Source organism: Borostomias antarcticus (genome assembly GCF_949987555.1).
Source record: "Borostomias antarcticus genome assembly, chromosome: 16".
Lineage (NCBI taxonomy): Eukaryota > Metazoa > Chordata > Actinopteri > Stomiiformes > Stomiidae > Borostomias > Borostomias antarcticus.
In genome coordinates this window covers 87,937-107,500 of record NC_140249.1, presented here as the reverse complement: position 1 = coordinate 107,500, position 19,564 = coordinate 87,937, and the positions used below count along the sequence as shown (strand labels likewise).

General features: G+C 47.9%; 1 protein-coding gene across 1 annotated transcript in view; it reads left to right on the top strand.

Annotated features, from left to right (window-relative positions):
• klhl3 (kelch-like family member 3) overlaps window positions 1-14,397 on the top strand; it is a 45,289-nt gene extending 30,892 nt beyond the window's left edge. Inside the window, exons 12-15 of the mRNA XM_084450585.1 lie at window positions 7,199-7,327; window positions 10,501-10,641; window positions 10,803-10,946; window positions 11,816-14,397. Of these exons, the coding sequence (XP_084306711.1) occupies window positions 7,199-7,327; window positions 10,501-10,641; window positions 10,803-10,946; window positions 11,816-11,844 (443 nt within the window). The 3' untranslated portion in view covers window positions 11,845-14,397. The remainder of the gene's footprint in view (window positions 1-7,198; window positions 7,328-10,500; window positions 10,642-10,802; window positions 10,947-11,815) is intronic.
• The last annotated feature ends 5,167 nt before the right edge of the window (window positions 14,398-19,564 follow it).

Here is a 19,564-nt window from a genome sequence, read left to right as displayed (position 1 = left end):
AGCTGCTCCGATTCTCCGGCCAAACTCCCTCTCCATGGTTCCCTCACTCGTGAACAAGACCCCCAGATACTTGAACTCCTTCACTTGGGGTAAGGACTCATTTCCTACTCGGAGCGGACAGGCCACCGGTTTCCTGCTGAGAACCATGGCCTCAGATTTAGAAGTGCTTATTCTCATCTCAGCCGCTTCACACTCAGTTGCGAACCTATCCAGAGAGTGCTGGAGGTCGCAGGCAGCTGATGCCATCAGGACCACATCATCTGCAAAAAGCAGTGACGTGATCCCCAGCTCACCGAACTGCAAACCCACCTCCCCCCGGCTACGCCTCGATATCCTGTCCATGAAAATCACAAACAGGATTGGTGACAAAGCGCAGCCCTGGCGGAGGCCAACACCCACCGGAAAGGCAGACGACTTACTGCCGAGGACCCGGACACAGCTCTCGCTCTGGGTGTACAGGGATTGGATGGCCCTAAGTAGGGACCCCCTCACCCCATACTCCCGCATAACCCTCCACAAGACCTCTCGGGGGACCCGGTCGTAAGCCTTCTCCAAGTCCACAAAACACATGTAGACAGGTTGGGCAAACTCCCAAGCCCCCTCCAAGATCCTTGCGAGAGTGAAGAGCTGGTCGGTAGTTCCACGACCAGGACGAAATCCGCATTGTTCCTCTTCGATCTGAGGTTCGACTATCGGCCGGACCCTCCTTTCCAGCACCTTGGAGTAAACTTTCCCTGGGAGGCTGAGTAATGTGATGCCTCTATAATTCGCACACACCCTCTGGTCCCCTTTTTTGAATATTGGGACCACCACCCCAGTCTGCCACTCCTTCGGCACTGACCCAGACTTCCACGCAATGTTACAGAGGCGTGTCAACCAAGACAGCCCCTCTACACCCAGCGCCTTCAGCATTTCTGGACGGATCTCATCAGTCCCTGGGGCTCTGCCACTGTGGAGTTGTTTGACTACCTCAGTGACCTCCTCCAAGGACATTGACGACCCCCCATCATCTTCCGGCTCTGCCTCGATCGTAGAGGGTGGATTAGTCGGGTTCAGGAGTTCCTCAAAGTGCTCCTTCCAACGCTCAACAACCTCCTCAGTTGAGGTCAGCAGTGTCCCCTCCTTGCTGTATACAGCTTGGATGGTCCCCCGCTTTCCCTTCCTGAGGTGTCTGATGGTCTTCCAGAAACACTTTGGTGCCGGCCGAAAGTCCTTCTCCATGGTTTCTCCGAACTCCTCCCACACCCGCTGCTTTGCCTTGGTCACGGCCGAAGCCGCAGCCCTCCGGGCCAGTCGATACCCTGCAACTGTTTCTGGGGTCTCCCGGGCTAACATAACCCGGAAGGCCTCCTTCTTCAGTCGGACGGCTTCCCTCACCACCGCTGTCCACCACGGTGTCCGAGGGTTACCGCCCCTTGAGGTACCTATGGCCCTCAGGCCACAGCTCCCAGCCGCAGCTTCAGCAATGGAGGCTTTGAACACCGACCACTCATGCTCGATGTCCCCAACCTCCACAGGGATGCCTGAGAAGCTCCGCCGGAGGTGGCAATTGAAATCTCTCCGGACAGGCTCTTCCTCCAGACGTTCCCAGTTCACCCTCACTACACGCTTGGGTTTTCCAGGTCTGTCCAGAAGTTTCCCCCGCCATCGAAACCAGCTCACCACCAGATGGTGATCAGTGGACAGCTCTGCCCCTCTCTTTACCCGAGTGTCCAAAACGCATGGCCTCAGATCAGATGATACGATAACGAAATCGATCATCGACCTTCGGCCTAAGGTGTTCTGATGCCAGGTGTACTTGTGGGCATCCTTGTGTTCGAACATGGTGTTTGTTATGGACAAACCGTGACTAGCACAGAAGTCCAACAACAAAACACCACTTGGGTTCAGATCGTGGTGGCCATGCCTCCCAATCACGCCCCTCCAAGTTTCTCCATCGTTGCCTACGTGTGCATTGAAGTCCCCCAGTAGGACACTGGAGTCCCCTGCAGGAGCCCCCAAAAGGACTCCACTCAGGGTCTGCAGGAAGGCTGAGTACTCTGAACTGCTGTTCGGTGCATAAGCACAAACCACAGTCAGAGTCCCCCCCCCCACAGTCCTAAGGCGCAGGGAGGCGACCCTCTCGTCCACTGGGGTGAACTCCAGCACAGAGGCGCTCAGCTGGGGGCTAGCTAGTATAGCCACACCTGCCTTACGCCTCATACCGTGAGCAACTCCGGAGAAGAACAGGGTCCAACCCCTATCCAGGAGTTTGGTTCCGGCGCCGGTGCTGTGCGTGGAGGTTAGCCCCACCAGGTGTAATTGGTATCGCTCCACCTCCCTCACAAGCTCCGGCTCCTTCCCCCCCAGCGAGGTCACGTTCCATGTCCCCAGAGCCAGCCTTTGCCGCCCGGGTCCGGTCCGTCGGTGTCCCCCGCCTTCACCGCCACCTAGTTGGCAGCGCACCCGACCCCGACAATTCCTCCCGCGGGTGGTGGGTCCACGGGACGATGGAGGAGGAGATGGTGCTTCCACGTTGCTTATTCGGGCTGGGCCCGGCCGGGCTCCGTGGTAAGCCTGGCCACCAGGCGCTTGCATGCGGGCCCTCCGTCTGGGCCTGGCTCCAGACGAGGGCCCCGGGCTTCCTCCGGGCCGGGTCTCTCTTCCTTGTAGTTGTAATTTCATCAGGGTTTTTGCCTGTAACCCCAGGTAGGGGGCGTGAAGCACACGTTTACAATGGAAATTATGGTTATGATTAGGACACGTTATTGGGAATTATGCAAATATAATTGCATTTCAATCATATATCAACTGTAGAATTGAGGTAACCGCAAACACCAATTTTGCAACATTTCTGCACTCAAATGGCCTACTTGCGACTGCTATTCAGTGTTCGTATATTCTGTTCTTAGCTGAGAACAAATCCCAGATGAGAAACCATTGGTGAATGCCAGAATTTTCTTAGAAACGGCGTAAGTACATTTTAAGAAGAAATGCTTCTTAAGAACTTCTTTACTTCGTTGGTGAATGAGGCCCAATGTTGTTTGACATACTGTGCCACTGTGGGCCACCCCATAATAGAATGCAGCTCACTTACCCTTGTCTCTAAATCACCTTAAAATAATTCTTACTGCTTTATTAATTGTAATTTGCAATCTTTGCAAATCCTTTTGGGTTGCATTGCCCCACACGGTGCAGCAATAGTTATATGACTAAAAATCAAGCTGTGTGACACTTATTTCACAATATCTTTTGGTAAATATCTTGCAATACGACCAACCATACCTGCCATCATCATTACTTTTTTTTAGAAAGATCTGTTATGTGAGCTGTCCATGAGAGGTTGTTCCGTATTTTAACTCCCAGCAATTTGACTTCTGTTACCGCTTTAATTTGAACATTATCATGTGTTAAATGCCATTGCCTTAATTTATTTCTCTTTCTTGCCGTACATATGATCATATTCTTTGTTTTATTTACATTTAATACCAATTAGTTGTTTTCCACCCATTCTGTGACCCGTTTAAAGTCATTAGATAAGTATTCATATAGCTGAGTTTGCGAATTCGCTACTGCAGTTATTGTTGTATCATCTGCAAACATATGTACTGTTGAGTCGACTAGTGCTAGAGGGAGGTCATTTGTATAAATAATGTACAATAGTGGTCCGAGACAACTCCCTTGTGGAATACCACACCTAGTCATACGAGGGGAAGATGAACAGCCATTAACATAAACAGACTGCTTTCTACCATTTAAATACGATTCCATCCATTTGACAGCATGTTTAGTGAAGCCATAATGAGATAGTTTTTCTAGAAGAATTGAATGATCTATCAAATAAAATGCTGCAGTAAAATCTAGAAAGAGTGGGGACACAAGTTTGCCTTGGTCGAGGGCACTTAGCCAATCATCTGTCATGTGTATCAATGCAGTCTCAGTTGAATGCTTCTTTCGATACGCATGTTGAGTGTCCGTTAAAAGGTTATTTTCCATATATTTCCAGATGTAATCACTCACAACTCTCTCTAACACTTTACTTAATGATGGAAGTAAACTAATGGGATGGCTGTTAGATACTGTGAAAGCCAGCTTGGCATTCTTGGGAATTGGGCAAACTTTAGCATGTTTCCATTCAGTGGGAAACTTTCCTTATACAAACGAAAGCTTAAAAATATACTTTATAGGACCAGCAATATATGAGGCTGCAAACTTTTAACAATTTGTTATCAATCAAATCAGATCCAGGGGATTTGCCATCAGGAAGTGAAGTAAGAATGTTCTTGATATCGTCTAATGATGTATTTGATAATACAAAACTACAGGTTTTTCCTGCCATAATCTTTTACTATTTGAGCTACCAGTGATTCATTTGAAGGATTTTTGTTCATAGAAGATCTCAGGTTGTTAACTTTTGTCTCAAAATAGTCTGCAAAGTGATTGGCTATATCTATTGGTTTTGTTTTAATATTTCCATCAACCTCCACACTAACAGGACTAGCATTCAAAGATCTACCAAGCAAACCATTCACTGCATGCCAAGTCTGTTTTGAATTGTTCCTGCATCCCTCAAAAACTGTTCTATAATATACAGCCTTTTTCTTGCGATTCATACTCAACAAAATTTCTACGTTTTCTATATAGCATAATGTCTGAGTCTAGTCCGGACTTAGAAGCTACAGCTTTAGCCTGGTCTCTCTGGGACTTTTCTTCTCTTAGTTGTTGGTCAATCCAAGGGGCAGCCTTAGCTTTAATAGTAGTCTTCCTTATGGTAGCATGGCACTGAACACATCTGTAAACAACTTCACAAAACAATCAACAGCACAGTCGACATCATCTTTAAGATACACAAGGTCCCATGGAACTGCGGCCAAATCCCTCTGGTAGTTATCTAAGTTAAAATGTTTAAAACTCCTTCTTATAGACACTCTAGGAGGTCTTTTTGGTACTTTGGTGTGCTTGGTAATAGCCACAATATAATGATCAGTCCAGGATAAAAGGACTGATTTGGCAATTGAGCAAAGGACTGATTTGGCAATTGGCAATTAAGATGCTCCATGACAGATTGACTGGCCCCGACAGCAGCCCTCGAGTTCAGCCTGTACGAAGGAGTGGGGAATTGAAGGCCTATGCACTGCTATATAGGCCTACATAAATGTCACCAATTGCTTGGCTATATCCAGACATAGTCTACTATAGACAATATACAATTAAATCGTATAAAGCATATCAGGCTAAGCATATTATTTAATTAGCCTACTTTCTGTAGAGTAGGCTACAGGCTAGAATTGCATATGGATAGCTTTTACACAGGCGGGCATGCTGGTTGGTACAATATGGTTAATTATGAAGCTATACTTACATTAGGGGGACCAAAAAAGAGGACACTCGGCCCGGCCACGAGATAGCCTACTTAAATGATACTCGCAGTTTACGAAAAAAAAACAGCCTTATAATTTTTATATATTTAAAGTTTATATGTATGGATAGAAAATTCAGTTATATTACAAAATAATATCTCTCAAAGACAGAAATTCAGATAGGCTTCTCAGAGGTTTCAACGTGCTTTATTATGCCTGAAATAATATCCCTTTGATTGAAGTTTCAATTGTACAAAAATAACTGTAAATCTCTGGAATAAAATAATGATAGAACCCCTAATACCTCTTCTGTAGGCCTGTAAGAAAATTGTAACAAAATAATAGCTCTCTTTTCAAGTCTTACTGGACAAACAAATAAGTAGGCTATTATTAATTAGTAAATAAGTTGGATGTGTGGGCTAAATTGATTGGTTGATTTTTCATTTGGTCTTGACTTCCGTAAGCCAGAATCCTTTTGCCTGGCCTACAATGTTAAGTGAATAACGAGCTAGTAAGACCGGTGTCAACGGACCGTAACGTGGACTGTATTTTCATGAGGACTGTAGGGGGCGACGGAGCACTACCAAAACAGTACACAGATGAAATTGAAGCGATATGGCAGAATACAAGACGTATTTAAGTCAAAAACAGTCTGAAAGTCGATTTACGTGCCCTCTTTCACTGAAAGAAGGCGCACAAATCAAGTTTTATTTGGATTTGTATGGGTAAGCCAGGCTTACCCTGGCTTATAGGAGCAATCGCCACTGGGTCTCTGCTGTCTGTCTCTCTGCTGTCTCTCTCCTCTCCCTCGCCTGCCTCTCTCTCATCAGCAGGCTGGGTCTCTGCTGTCTGTCTCCCTTATTTGGATCAACTGACAACATCTTGGGACTACATGGTTACTTTCTCACCTGAAGATATATTAAAACGTAATAAAGTGACATATTTACAGTGGTAGAGACAAGATTAAAAGGCTGTTTCATTGTAAGGCTCTTTTTTTTTTTTACTTGCGTATCTCGTTATAACGACTTAGCAACTCGTTATAATGAGATAAACTTAACCTTTTTTTCTTTATTTTTTATTTGCGCCTAGGAAGCTCCGTAGATTTCACTATGGTTGTGAAACAAAATATTTAAACCTTCACTGGTGAAATTTTGATGGAGAAAATACAGAGGATTACTCAGATTTGTTGGATTGTTGGAGCTGCTGATCCACCGTCCAACTTCATCCAGAGTGTGTGTGTGTGTGCAGGGAGGCTGTACGAGGTGGGTGGTTATGACGGAGCGTGTCCTGAGTGTGTGTGTGTGTGCAGGGAGGCTGTACGAGGTGGGTGGTTATGACGGAGCGTGTCCTGAGTGTGTGTGTGTGTGCAGGGAGGCTGTACGAGGTGGCTGGTTATGACGGAGCGTGTCCTGAGTGTGTGTGTGTGTGCAGGGAGGCTGCAGCGGTGGGAGGTTATGACGGAGCGTGTCCTGAGTGTGTGTGTGTGTGCAGGGAGGCTGTACGAGGTGGGTGGTTATGACGGAGCGTGTCCTGAGTGTGTGTGTGTGTGCAGGGAGGCTGTACGAGGTGGGTGGTTATGACGGAGCGTGTCCTGAGTGTGTGTGTGTGTGCAGGGAGGCTGTACGCGGTGGGAGGTTATGACGGAGCGTGTCCTGAGTGTGTGTGTGTGTGTGTGCAGGGAGGCTGTACGCGGTGGGAGGTTATGACGGAGCGTGTCCTGAGTGTGTGTGTGTGTGCAGGGAGGCTGCAGCGGTGGGAGGTTATGACGGAGCGTGTCCTGAGTGTGTGTGTGTGTGCAGGGAGGCTGCAGCGGTGGGAGGTTATGACGGAGCGTGTCCTGAGTGTGTGTGTGTGTGCAGGGAGGCTGTACGCGGTGGGAGGTTATGACGGAGCGTCTCGTCAGTGTCTGAGCACGGTGGAGGAGTACGAGCCGCTCAGCAACCAGTGGAGCTTCGTCTCCGACATGAGCACCCGGCGCAGCGGAGCAGGTACCACACCCCCCCCACCCGCCACACACCCGCCACTCACCCCCCTCCCACCCGCCACTCACCCGCAACACACACCCCCACACACCCGCCACTCACCCCCCCCATCCACCTGTCACACAGCTTAGATACTTACATTGTACAAATCAGCACAGTTGTGTGAACGTTTTGATGTATAATATGTGTATGATCTGTTAAAACTGTAGGCATGGCGACAAGTTAGAAAAAGGGTAAAAAAAGCAAAATTAGCAGCTCAAAAGTTAGAGTGCGGCACCATACGTTTCAATGGGGAGCGCAGTTGCCGAACAAATCGTCATACCGTGAAAACTATAAGTCACACAGCTTAGATACTTAGATTGTATGAATCAGCACAGTTGTGTGAATGTTTTGATGTATAATGTGTGTGAGCTTTCAAAACTGTAGGAGTGCCAGCAGTTTACAAAATGTGTGAATATTTTCAAAGCAACAGCTGCCACGACTCTAAAAACATGATACTGAACATTCCACCAGCAGTTTCAATGGCACAAAAATTACTATTAAAAGTTAAATTACTAAAAAAACTATAACAAATATCAAAAATCTGAATACATCCAGGAAACGGCTAAAGACGATGAACACTTTAAGTTTGAATGAAGTTTCTAGCACAAAGTATGAAGAAGTTATAAAGGGCCAAAAAACAGAGAATAATAACGAAAGAAATAGTGGGAATATCACAAGTTGGGCTTGCTTTTACAAGCAAGTTAACTAGGTAGCAGGGGTAGATTTTTGACTATTGGCTGCGTTTACATGGACAGTTTAATTCCCTTTTCATTCGGAATGAAAGCCCAATCCTATTAAAAGTGATCATGTAAACACCTAAATCGGAATGAAAATGGCCAATGCGATTGAAAATCTAATCCGATGTAAGGGGCTGGTGTAGTCCGATTCTCAATCCGATTGTAAGAATTTTTCGTACATGTATACGCTTAATCGTGGATGGTCAAAAATATAAGAACACTGAGATTTATCAAACGGTTGCTGAAAAAATGCAAGAAGATGGGTTTGTTGACAGAGACGCCAAACAAGTTCACAACCGCTGGAAAACCCTTAAACAATAGTACAACATCAATGAATACATGAATGAATACAAACGTATCCATTCAAATGTAAACGTAAACATGTAGATGTCCAATCAGAAGCCTTCCCAGCCCCAAACCTTACGCGGACCCAAATAAATTAAAAGTGTCTCCCATGTAAACCCTCATTCGGAATGACTATTTCCCATGTAAACTCGCAGGAAAAACTTTAATTCCGAATGATTTCATTAGGATTATTTCATTCCGAATGAAAAGCCATCATGTAACCGCACCCAGTGACAGAGCTTTTCCACCCGGTAGACCAGAGTTCATGGCATTTACCAGTCAAGCTCGTTCCTCCATGCATTTCTTTTCACATTTCTGAATGTTTTGTTTCCAGTGTGCAAGAACAGAAATAAAAGTGTAGAAGATTTTTAACTGATCTAGTCAAAAAGGATTTGCCAAGATTCGCTCAAAGAGGTCAAGTCTGGTTTATTGAGAAAACATACGAGCGCAAGGACTTCAGAGGAAATGCACGTGAGTGGTATCCAGCAGAAGTGCCGCAGTCTGGTCTTGCGCGGCCTTATATTCAAGCAATACACAGGTATGACGCTTCCAGGGATGTGATTGGCTAACCCATTTTGCACGTCATATTAAATGGCAGGCATCATCAACAGTGGTCGAGAATACAGACACGTGACATGAGAAAAGACGGTAATTCTTGCAGGGACGATGGGACAAGGGATGGTTATTCTGGAGCAGACAACGTCTAGGTGTGTTGACCTCCTGGAGGTCATCCTGTCATAAATTAGATTAGCACAGCTATGTGAAAGGTTGAGGGAAGTGGTGAAACTACAATTTCTATGACAAAAGCAAGGGAAAAGGGCCAAGCCGTGTTTTCATTCCGAGGGGCAGAGTAGAGCAGCTGAGTGAGTGATGAGCACCCAGTTACAGGACAGACATCATAGCGCAATGATCAACATGTGAGACAGTCTTATTTCTTCTTTATTCAACAGCTAGTTCTGACTGCGCATTGTGATTGGCCAAGAGGCAGAATCACCAGTAAAAGTATCACTCCACTTTAATACATTGAATACGACGGGATTGGGATTTTGAGCAATAAACATACTAAAACTGTAAAGGGTGTTTTCTTTTAGTTAAAAGGTGACAACCTTTGGGACACATGCATCTTTCATCGAGTTTGTATTGGCAGCTCTCCAGCTCTGTTTACTTTACATTGTGGACCAGTTCAGCTGGCGTTAAGTTTCCTATAGCAACGGTAAACAATGGAGAGCTATTTCAGATTACAGAGGGGTGAAAGCAACGCAATTCAGCGAAATTCAACACTACAAACCCGTCTTAAAAAAAAAAAAAAAAGACACTGCAGTGCACTGCTGTTGTATAAAAGCAATAACACACTCAGGTGATGGCGCAGCTGTGCAGGTGCGTCATGCCCTAGATCAAGATTAAAGGTTGTCACAGCTGTGCCAAAAACCAGGAAATGCGTCATAGATGATGACTGGTTCTGGACGGTGCCTGAACACTAGAGGCTGGTCCAGGAGGCCGGTCCCTGAACACTAGAGGCTGGTCCAGGAGGCCGGTCCCTGAACACTAGAGGCTGGTCCAGGAGGCCGGTCCCTGAACACTAGAGGCTGGTCCAGGAGGCCGGTCCCTGAACACTAGAGGCTGCTCTCTCTAGAGCAGCAGCTGCAGGGGGGACTTCTGAAGTCAAGCTGCCTGGGAACATGTATGGGTTATAAATCACTGGACCAGCGTACCTCTCCATATGTTGGGTGTCACATGACGTGAATTGACAGCCGCCTTCAGGGAGCTTTGCTTGGTTCAAAACATAAGAACTCTTCTAATTTCTCCCAGCGTTGCAGAGTGCTTTCCGATGCTCGCTTTGGGCTTTGGGCTCGAATCCTCCTTAGCAGACAGATTTGGACACCTGTACACATCAGTGGACCACAGAGAAGCTTATAGGAGCCAACACCTCCATCTTGTGTATTGTACCCTGTACTGCAGTGCACTGACAGTGTGAGCCTGTCTTTGGGATGAATATATTTTGATTGTGTGTGTGTGTGTGTGTGTGCGCGTGTGTGCGTGTGTGTGTGTGTTCAGGTGTGGGCGTGCTGGGCGGGCAGCTGTACGCGGCGGGGGGTCACGACGGACCCCTGGTTAGGAAGAGTGTGGAGGTATACGACCCGCCCACCAACACCTGGAGACAGGTGTGTGACATGAACATGTGTCGCAGGAACGCAGGTGAGATGAATGTTATATACACACACACACACACACACACAGACTCAGACACGCACACACACACACGCACACACACAGACACACACACACACACTCTAGAGGTACAGTACTGAGCCTGGTTTGAGAGGAGATTGTGATGGTGCGTGTGTGTGTGCGCGCAGGCGTGTGCGCCATCAACGGGCTGTTGTACGTGATCGGAGGAGACGACGGCTCGTGCAACCTGTCCTCGGTGGAGTTCTACAACCCTGCCACCGACAAGTGGAGCCTCATCCCCACCAACATGAGCAACGGACGCAGCTACGCAGGTCCGACTCTCACACGGCCGGTTCCACCGGTTCCACCGACCCGGGTGCAACAGTCACACACACAACCTTCACCTCCCAAGCTGCTAACAGATCCCTTATTAATGAAGTAGCTGTATTCAGCCCACCTACATGTCGTAGACATAGAGGCCGTGGTCATTTTTAATATATTCATTCATATGAGGCAAAAGCGAGGACAGTGTTTGAGTGTTTAATCTGTCTGGGAAGCTGGTGAGTGTTTAGTCTGGGAAGATGGTGAGTGTTCAGTCAGTCTGGGAAGCTTGTGAGTGTTTAGTCAGTCTGGGAAGCTGGTGAGTGTTTAGTCTGGGAAGATGGTGAGTGTTCAGTCAGTCTGGGAAGCTGGTGAGTGTTCAGTCAGTCTGAGAAGCTGGTGAGTGTTTAGTCTGGGAAGCTGGTGAGTGTTCAGTCAGTCTGGGAAGCTGGTGAGTGTTCAGTCAGTCTGGGAAGCTTGTGAGTGTTTAGTCAGTCTGGGAAGCTGGTGAGTGTTTAGTCTGGGAAGATGGTGAGTGTTCAGTCAGTCTGGGAAGCTGGTGAGTGTTCAGTCAGTCTGAGAAGCTGGTGAGTGTTTAGTCTGGGAAGCTGGTGAGTGTTCAGTCAGTCTGGGAAGCTGGTGAGTGTTCAGTCAGTCTGAGAAGCTGGTGAGTGTTCAGTCAGTCTGGGAAGCTGGTGAGTGTTCAGTCAGTCTGCGAAGCTGGTGAGTGTTCAGTCTGGGAAGCTGGTGAGTGTTTGCTTGTCGGAGAACGTGACAGACGTTTTGAGCCGGACAGCTTTAACACTTCTGCCTTTTGTTGTGCAGTCGAGTGGCCTTAACAGTGTTGACGGGCGTCCTGTTCCTCTCTCTCCCTCTCCAGGCGTATCGGTTATAGACAAGCCTCTATGACCCCCAGCCCCCCCCGGCCAGACCGCGCAGCCAGGGAGCCACTCCCACCAACACGCCCACGCCTGATCAGCCCTCCTCTGACGTCCCAACCCAGCCAATCCTCTACGGACACTCCGGTCACATGACCGGCCGAAGCCAGAGGGGCGGAGCAGTAGAATGAGAGAAGGACGGAGAGATAATAAGAGACATGGAGAGAGGGAGAGAGAGAGAGGGAGAGGGAGGGGAGAACACTGGCGTCTACAGTCAGACCGACTCCGAGACTGCGCCAGACAGGCAGGGGAGGGGTGGGGGGCGGAGCTCAGCGTGTAGCTGCATTATCACTGGGAGGACCGCCCTCTCTCCTGGGGGCTTCCGCCTCCAGACTCAAACAACCCAGAGATCCAATGAGCGAGCCGGGCGGAGCTGAAAGAGACCTGTACTGGACACCAGAGAGACCTGCACTGGACACCAGAGAGACCATCCCTGGACAGCAGAGAGAACTGCACTGCCAACAGAGGAGACCTGAGCCGAGCTAAGACAGAGGTTTACACTACTACACTACTGATAGTGGCACACACACACACATACATACACCACACTACTGATACTGGTACTCACACACACCTGCACTGATGACGGGTCCAGCCGCCTGAGACCAACTCTGCACACTAGCCTAACGAGTAGCCAACAGACAGATGGGAGGATCAGCCGGAACTGACCCGACCGGAGGAGCAACACGACCGGCGTCCTCAGACGTCCGCTGACCCCCGACCTCCTCACACGTCCGCTCCCCTCAGAACTCCACGGTCCCCTCACCCCCGACCTCCTCACATGTCCGCTCCCCTCAGACCTCCACGGTCCCCTCACCCCCGACCTCCTCACATGTCCGCTCCCCTCAGACCTCCACGGACCCCTCAGCCCCGCCGCGTCCGGCGCCGTCAAACACCAGCGTCCGGCAAAAACCAAGAAATGAACCTCAGCAAGTCTCTAACGTCGGACGCAAAGCAACGGCTGCAGTGGAGCCGCTGTCATTAATTCCAACGGATTCATTTCCTCAGCGTTTGATGGTGGAGTCATGGGGGTGACCCTACAGTGACCTGCGTTCTTTACTACTGGGTTAAGCAGGGAAACAAATGTTGGCTTCTTTGTGACTGTGTGCTGACGGCACTACGGAAAGGCAACTGCACAGTGATGACTGTTACCCAGGTGGGTGCTGACGGGGCTCCTTGCCCTGTGCCCAGAGCGCTCACATCCTCCAGACACATCAGAGCGCAGCTCTTTGTCTCGGTCCCAGACGTGCCAAACTGATGCAAAACCCACGGCGGACTGCGTTCACGCCGTTTTGTTTTCGTATGAAGCTAACTTAAGTCTGTAAACATAGCTGCAACATCTGCCTAGTATCAATATCAGGCTCAAGACCTTTGGTGAACTCTCAGCACATCGTAAACCGAGGTCAGGATCAGTTTGGCTTCAATCCCACCCATCCCTGAAAAGAACTGGAATCAGAGTCATAAAAATATGCTCATTGAGAATACTGGGCACTGCCTGTTTGTTAGTCAGAGTAGGATTATCATCGGGGGCGGCTGTAGCTCAGGAGGTAGAGCGGGTCGTTCCATGATCAGTGGGTCGGCGGTTCGAATCCCCGGCTCCTCCTGTCCACATGTCAAAATGTCTTTGGGCAAGACGCTGAACCTTCCAATGCCACCGTTGGTGTGTGAATGGGTGAATAAGAGGCCATTATAAAGCGCTTTGGATAAAAGCCCTATATAAGTGCAGTCCATTCACCATGATGCAGATTTGAAATGGAATTTATCCTAATCTTTGACTATGCCTAATGTGATATTGTAATGATTTCGGTATTTCAGAGTAAAATGATCTAGTGCACAATCTCTAGGTCTACTATGGTGCTCTTAACCCCACCAGAGTGATGTTTAAATATGCAGGACATTTGTATAATGTTGTATAATTTCAATTTGTATATTGAATATTATATCAAGGTGAGTGAGATATATTCTAAAAGTTTCCTCTATTGTGGATATTAATTATCGTTAGAATGCATTTTGATTGACAATGTTTAATGCACCATTATGAATTGTTTTGAGCATTTTCCTATCATGGTTGCAGCTCCAGTAGCATAGACAATGTTCCTTTTGTAACCTGAACTAGACTAGAGTAGAGGTCACCTCAGACTCCCCCTGTGATGGCAGGTTTACCAGAAACATGTAATGCTCCTGAAGAATGAATTCCATTTCGCCTCAGTCACTCCCTCTAGTAGGTCTGACAGGAGTAGGGAACCTAGAGGACCTGTACCCAGAACCTAGGAGAACCTTAGACCTGGTCCAGGGCGATATCCTACAGATAACGCCCTGTTACTCTCAATGCAATTTGCCTATGAATGCGCTTCCTCTGCCCGCTCGTCCGAGTCTACAGACAAAACCGTTTCGATACTCGCCAAACTAAACACATCGTTGAAAAGATGAAAGTCATTTGTACACTTAAATGTCCACCTAATATCCACAGCGCATCGACTGTCTTCTTCTACCGGCGATTCGGCGCTCTCCGCTTTGTTTAGCCTACTCACTGCTGCCGCCCATGTTGGGGATGATGCATTACATTACATTACATTATTTACATGTTTTCTCTCAACACCATTTAAGATGTAATGCATCATCCCCAACAACAGTCGATGCGCTGTGGATATTAGCCATTTAAGTGTACAAATTTGCCTTTTATTTGAAAGGTGGGGGACTACAAACTGTAGCGACCTCGGAGAAAAGACTTTAATCTTTCCAACGATGTGTTCACTTTGGTGAGTAACGAAACGGTTTTGTCTGTAGACTCGGACGAGCGGACCGAGGAAGCGCATTCATAGGTAAATTGCATTGAGAGTAACAGGGCGTTATCTGTAGGTTATCGCCTTGGACCAGGTCTAGGAGAACCTGAACCTAGAGGACCTGTACCAGTCTTAGATGGTTGGACCTAGAGGACCTGTACCAGTCTTAGATGGTTGGACCTAGAGGACCTGTACCCAGTCTAAGATGGTTGGACCTAAAGGACCTGTACCAGTCTTAGATGGTTGGACCTAGAGGACCTGTACCAGTCTTAGATGGTTGGACCTAGAGGACCTGTACCCAGTCTTCTCATGTGGCTGACGGAAGCAACCCTCTAGAAGGACATGCAGTCCTGGACCCACTTATCTGTGAGCAGCAGTGATGGACTATGCAGGAATGGGGATGAGGGACATATTGAATATGTTATGTATTTCCTAGATTCCTTGTGTCCTCTGTCCTTGCCTCCTTTTCAAAACACACTGAGGGGAGGGCTTGGGTCTCCCTCGGTTGATGTATTTTGGGAAGGATGTGAGGAGAGAGGACATGAGGAGTCAGTGGCTGAGTGTTGAGAAGGTCCGGATGATACAATGGTTATTGACCTACCTTGAGAGACCATCTGGACGGACTGGGTATGGGGATGGTACCATGGTTATTGACCTACCTTGATAGAGGTTGGGCCTTGTGACTTCTCTGGACAGGTTTCTCTTGGTCATGTCCCGTTCTTGTCATCATACTTTACATCTCCTCTAAGGTCCAATCACATTACAGAAGTCAAACCTAAGGTCCAATCACAGGACAGCAGTCAAACCTAAGGTCCAATCACAGACAGCAGTCAAACCTAAGGTCCAATCACAGGACAGCATTCAAACTGAATGTAGGGCTTCACATTTCACATTGGTAGGATGTTATGTTCTGTCACAGCCAACACAGATGGGAACCCTACCAGAACCTGCTGTCACAGCCAACACAGACAGGAACCCTTAGGCCGGATTCATAGTCGACGCAAACTACATAAGCGCAAGCTTCGCAAGGCCACGCAAGATCTCATTGCGTCCTTGCGTGTGTCATGCCGAAATTTGTCACTTGACGCAAGCAATAGTGCAATTCCTTGCGTTTCCACAAAACAAAACACAGAACGCAAGCTCTCGAGTCATGTTGGAGCTTGCGTTCACAACGTAGCTTGCGTTGTTTACGTCGACTGAATCAGGCCTTACAGAACCTGCTGTCACAGCCAACACAGATGGGAACCCTTACAGAACCTGCGCACTACTCTGCTGTCTGTTCTCAGAACCAACGCTTAAGTCATTGCTACTGTATGCTTTGAAATTCACACAGGAATAAGTGTACACTGTGGCAGGAAGTTGGATAGATTTCGCTTATGCAATGAAGTCAAATGAGGGATTACCTGCAATTAGAAGGGAGGGAGGGTACATTTGGTGTGGAGTATTGGTAAACTCCTATAGAGTATTGGTTTGCTCCTAGATACTAGATATTTGCCCTTGCATTCCAACGGGAGAGGGTGGAAATGGACGGAGAGGGCTTGAATGGTAATAGCTCACCTGTCTCACTGCTGAGTGACCACACCTATACTGTACTGTATGCTGTTATTCTGAAGGGACTTAATACATCAGAACCATGTTTTTTTATGTCATTGAATTAATATATCTATTCAAATAAACAATTTTACAATGTTGTGGTGTTGTTGTTTATACAGTACATACTGTTATGCATGGAGACATGTAGAAATTCCATGTGTGCAATTATTCTGAAGAGAATCTGAATCCATTCCAAGAGAAGGTTTGGGATCATGGGAGGAATGGCAGACTAGTCATGTGATATAACAGGACCATGAATAATACATACCTATTGAATCATTAGAAATTGTGGTAGGTTTAGCATGTTACCAACAGGCTTCTCTATGGGGGGGTCACCAAGGGTGAGTGAGAGAATAGCAGCCAGGAGAATGAGGCTGCCTGGATCGCCCGACACACCTGGACCTATCAGTCACGAGGGCGTCCCACAGTAACGGACTCAAGAAAGATGCAGGAGCGGAAAGGACCGGCGAGCTGCCAGATGAATGGAGGATCAGGAAGACGAAGTGCAAATGGAGGGCTGGTCTGACGATGACCTAGAGAGGGCTAAGAGCTGTCATATGGAATGAATGAAGTTGGAGAGATGGACCTTTGGTTGAGGTGAAGGTTAGAGAGATGGACCTTTGGTTGAGGTGAAGGTTAGAGAGATGGACCTTTGGTTGAGGTGAAGGTTAGAGAGATGGACCTTTGGTTGAGGTGAAGGTTAGAGAGAGAGACCTTTGGTTGAGATGAAGGTTAGAGAGAGAGACCTTTGGTTGAGGTGAAGGTTAGAGAGAGACCTTTGGTTGAGGTGAAGGTTAGAGAGATGGACCTTTGGTTGAGGTGAAGGTTAGAGAGATGGACCTTTGGTTGAGGTGAAGGTTAGAGAGAGAGACCTTTGGTTGAGGTGAAGGTTAGAGAGAGAGACCTTTGGTTGAGGTGAAGGTTAGAGAGAGACCTTTGGTTGAGGTGAAGGTTAGAGAGATGGACCTTTGGTTGAGGTGAAGGTTAGAGAGAGAGGCCTTTGGTTGAGGTGAAGTTATTTGCCATGTGTAACAGGTACATTGGAATTCGTGTCATTGCTTGTCCTTTACAGTATCTAATCTGATTGATACGGTAGACCACCAGATCCTCCTCTCCACCCTCGAGGAGAAAGGCATCGATGGCTCTGCACACTCCCTGTTTGCATCCTACCTGACGGGCCGCTCCTACCAGGTGACATGGAGAGGGTCGATGTCGGAACCGCGTAGTCTGACTACGGGGGTTCCACAAGGGTCTGTCCTGGGTCCTCTCCTGTTTTCCCTCTACACTACATCTCTGGGCTCTGTCATTCGCTCGCATGGCTTCTCCTATCACTGCCATGCCGATGACACCCAACTGGTTCTGTCATTTCCCCCTTCTGATACAGAAGTGGAGACACGCATAGCTGGGTGCTTGGCTGACATTTCGGAGTGGATGACGACACATCACCTCAAGCTCAATCTGGACAAGACTGAGCTGCTGTTCCTCCCGGGGAAGGGCTGTCCGCACCGGGACCTGGCCATCACCATTGAAGACACAGTGGTGACCCCGACTCGGACTGCGAGGAATCTGGGTGTGACCCTGGATGACCAACTGTCATTTTCCTCACATGTCACATCCGTCACACGTTCCTGCAGATTCATGCTCTACAACATCAGGAGGATTCGCCCTTTCCTCACTAATGAAACGGCGCAGGTACTCATCCAGGCCCTGGTCATCTCCCGCCTGGACTACTGCAACTCCCTCCTCGCGGGGGCACCGGCGTCAGCCATTAAACCTCTGGAACTTGTCCAGAAAGCTGCTGCTCGCCTGGTGTTCAACCACCCCAAATTCTCCCACACAACTTCCCTCCTCCGTTCCCTACACTGGCTCCCTGTAGCGGCTCGCATCCAGTTTAAAACTCTGGCGCTAACCTACAGGGCAATGAAAGGAACAGCCCCCTCCTACCTCCAGGCCATGGTCAAACCCTACATCCCCTCCCGACCACTACGCTCTGCTACGTCAGGGCGACTGGTTGCCCCGTCACTCCGAGGCTCCTGCGGTCGATCGACACGGTCACGGCTCTTCTCTGCCCTGGCCCCGCAGTGGTGGAATGAGCTGCCCACTGATGTCAGGACAGCAGAGTCGCTGCCCATCTTTCGTCGCAGGCTCAAAACTCATCTCTTCAAGAAGTACTACAACAATCCTCCCACCTAAGCACTTATTATATTATATTGCACTGTACTTTAGATTGTGATTCTTGCACTTTGCCTTCAGCACTAGATTATGCTCTTAGTCACTTGTTTGTTTTAGAAAGAAGATGCACTTGTGAGTTCTGGCAAGTAGTAGTACATTGGCTCTTCCTACGTTAAATGCAATTATTGTTAGTCGCTTTGGATAAAAGCGTCTGCTAAATGACTGTAATGTAATGTAATGTAATGTAATCAGTAGTAATCAGTTCCTGATTTCAGTCCTAGGTACGCAGCTAGACACAAGGTTCACAAACTGTCAATTTGCTATCTTTAGTAGTCTATCAGTATTATCCTCATCTACTTATCCCATCTGATCATGGATGACTGTGTCTGTGTCCATGATATAGGCAGGAATTAGTGAGTTTTGCTAGCCAACCCAGTCACTACTCCTGCTATTCTTAGTTAGTAGTTCTGTTAGCAGTAGTTAATCTTGCGCCAGTCTATAGCTGTATCCAACACCCATCTCCGTACCTCTTCCCATCCTGCGGCGATGTTGCTTCCCCGTACACCCAGGGCTTCGGTGACCCTGGCCTTCAGTCGGTTCCGCTCTGCAGGGGGCATTTTGGGGCTCAGGATGGCGACAGCATCATATGGGTGAAGCTCATAGAATCCTTGCAGTTTGTCCCGTTCATACCAAGTGACCATGCCTACGTCACATGGATGTTTCATCTTGTCAGACCAGCATTCAAGATTTAGTGGTTTAGCTGGGATATATTGGATTATCTGCTCTGGTTCATCATCTTCATTGACAATGTTGCCTACCGGAGGTGGGGCTTCCGCTGTAGCTGCAGCAGGAGCAGGCTGAGACACAGAGCCAGGTGTTGGCAGGTGTGCTTGCCATTCAGTCCTCCACTCTTCTGCCTCCTCCAGTCTGGCGGTCAATTCACGTGTGAATTCACGTCCCTCTTTCAATGACAAAATTATTCTGAGGAAAACGACGAGCGGTCTCTTTAGCCCTGAGACCATCAGGCAGACAGCTCAGGAGGTCGTTGAAGGCTATATATATTATTATGATATTATGTCTAATAATACATTTGTTGAAAGTAAAGAGAATTACATGCCAAAAAAACAGATAGGACACACTTTG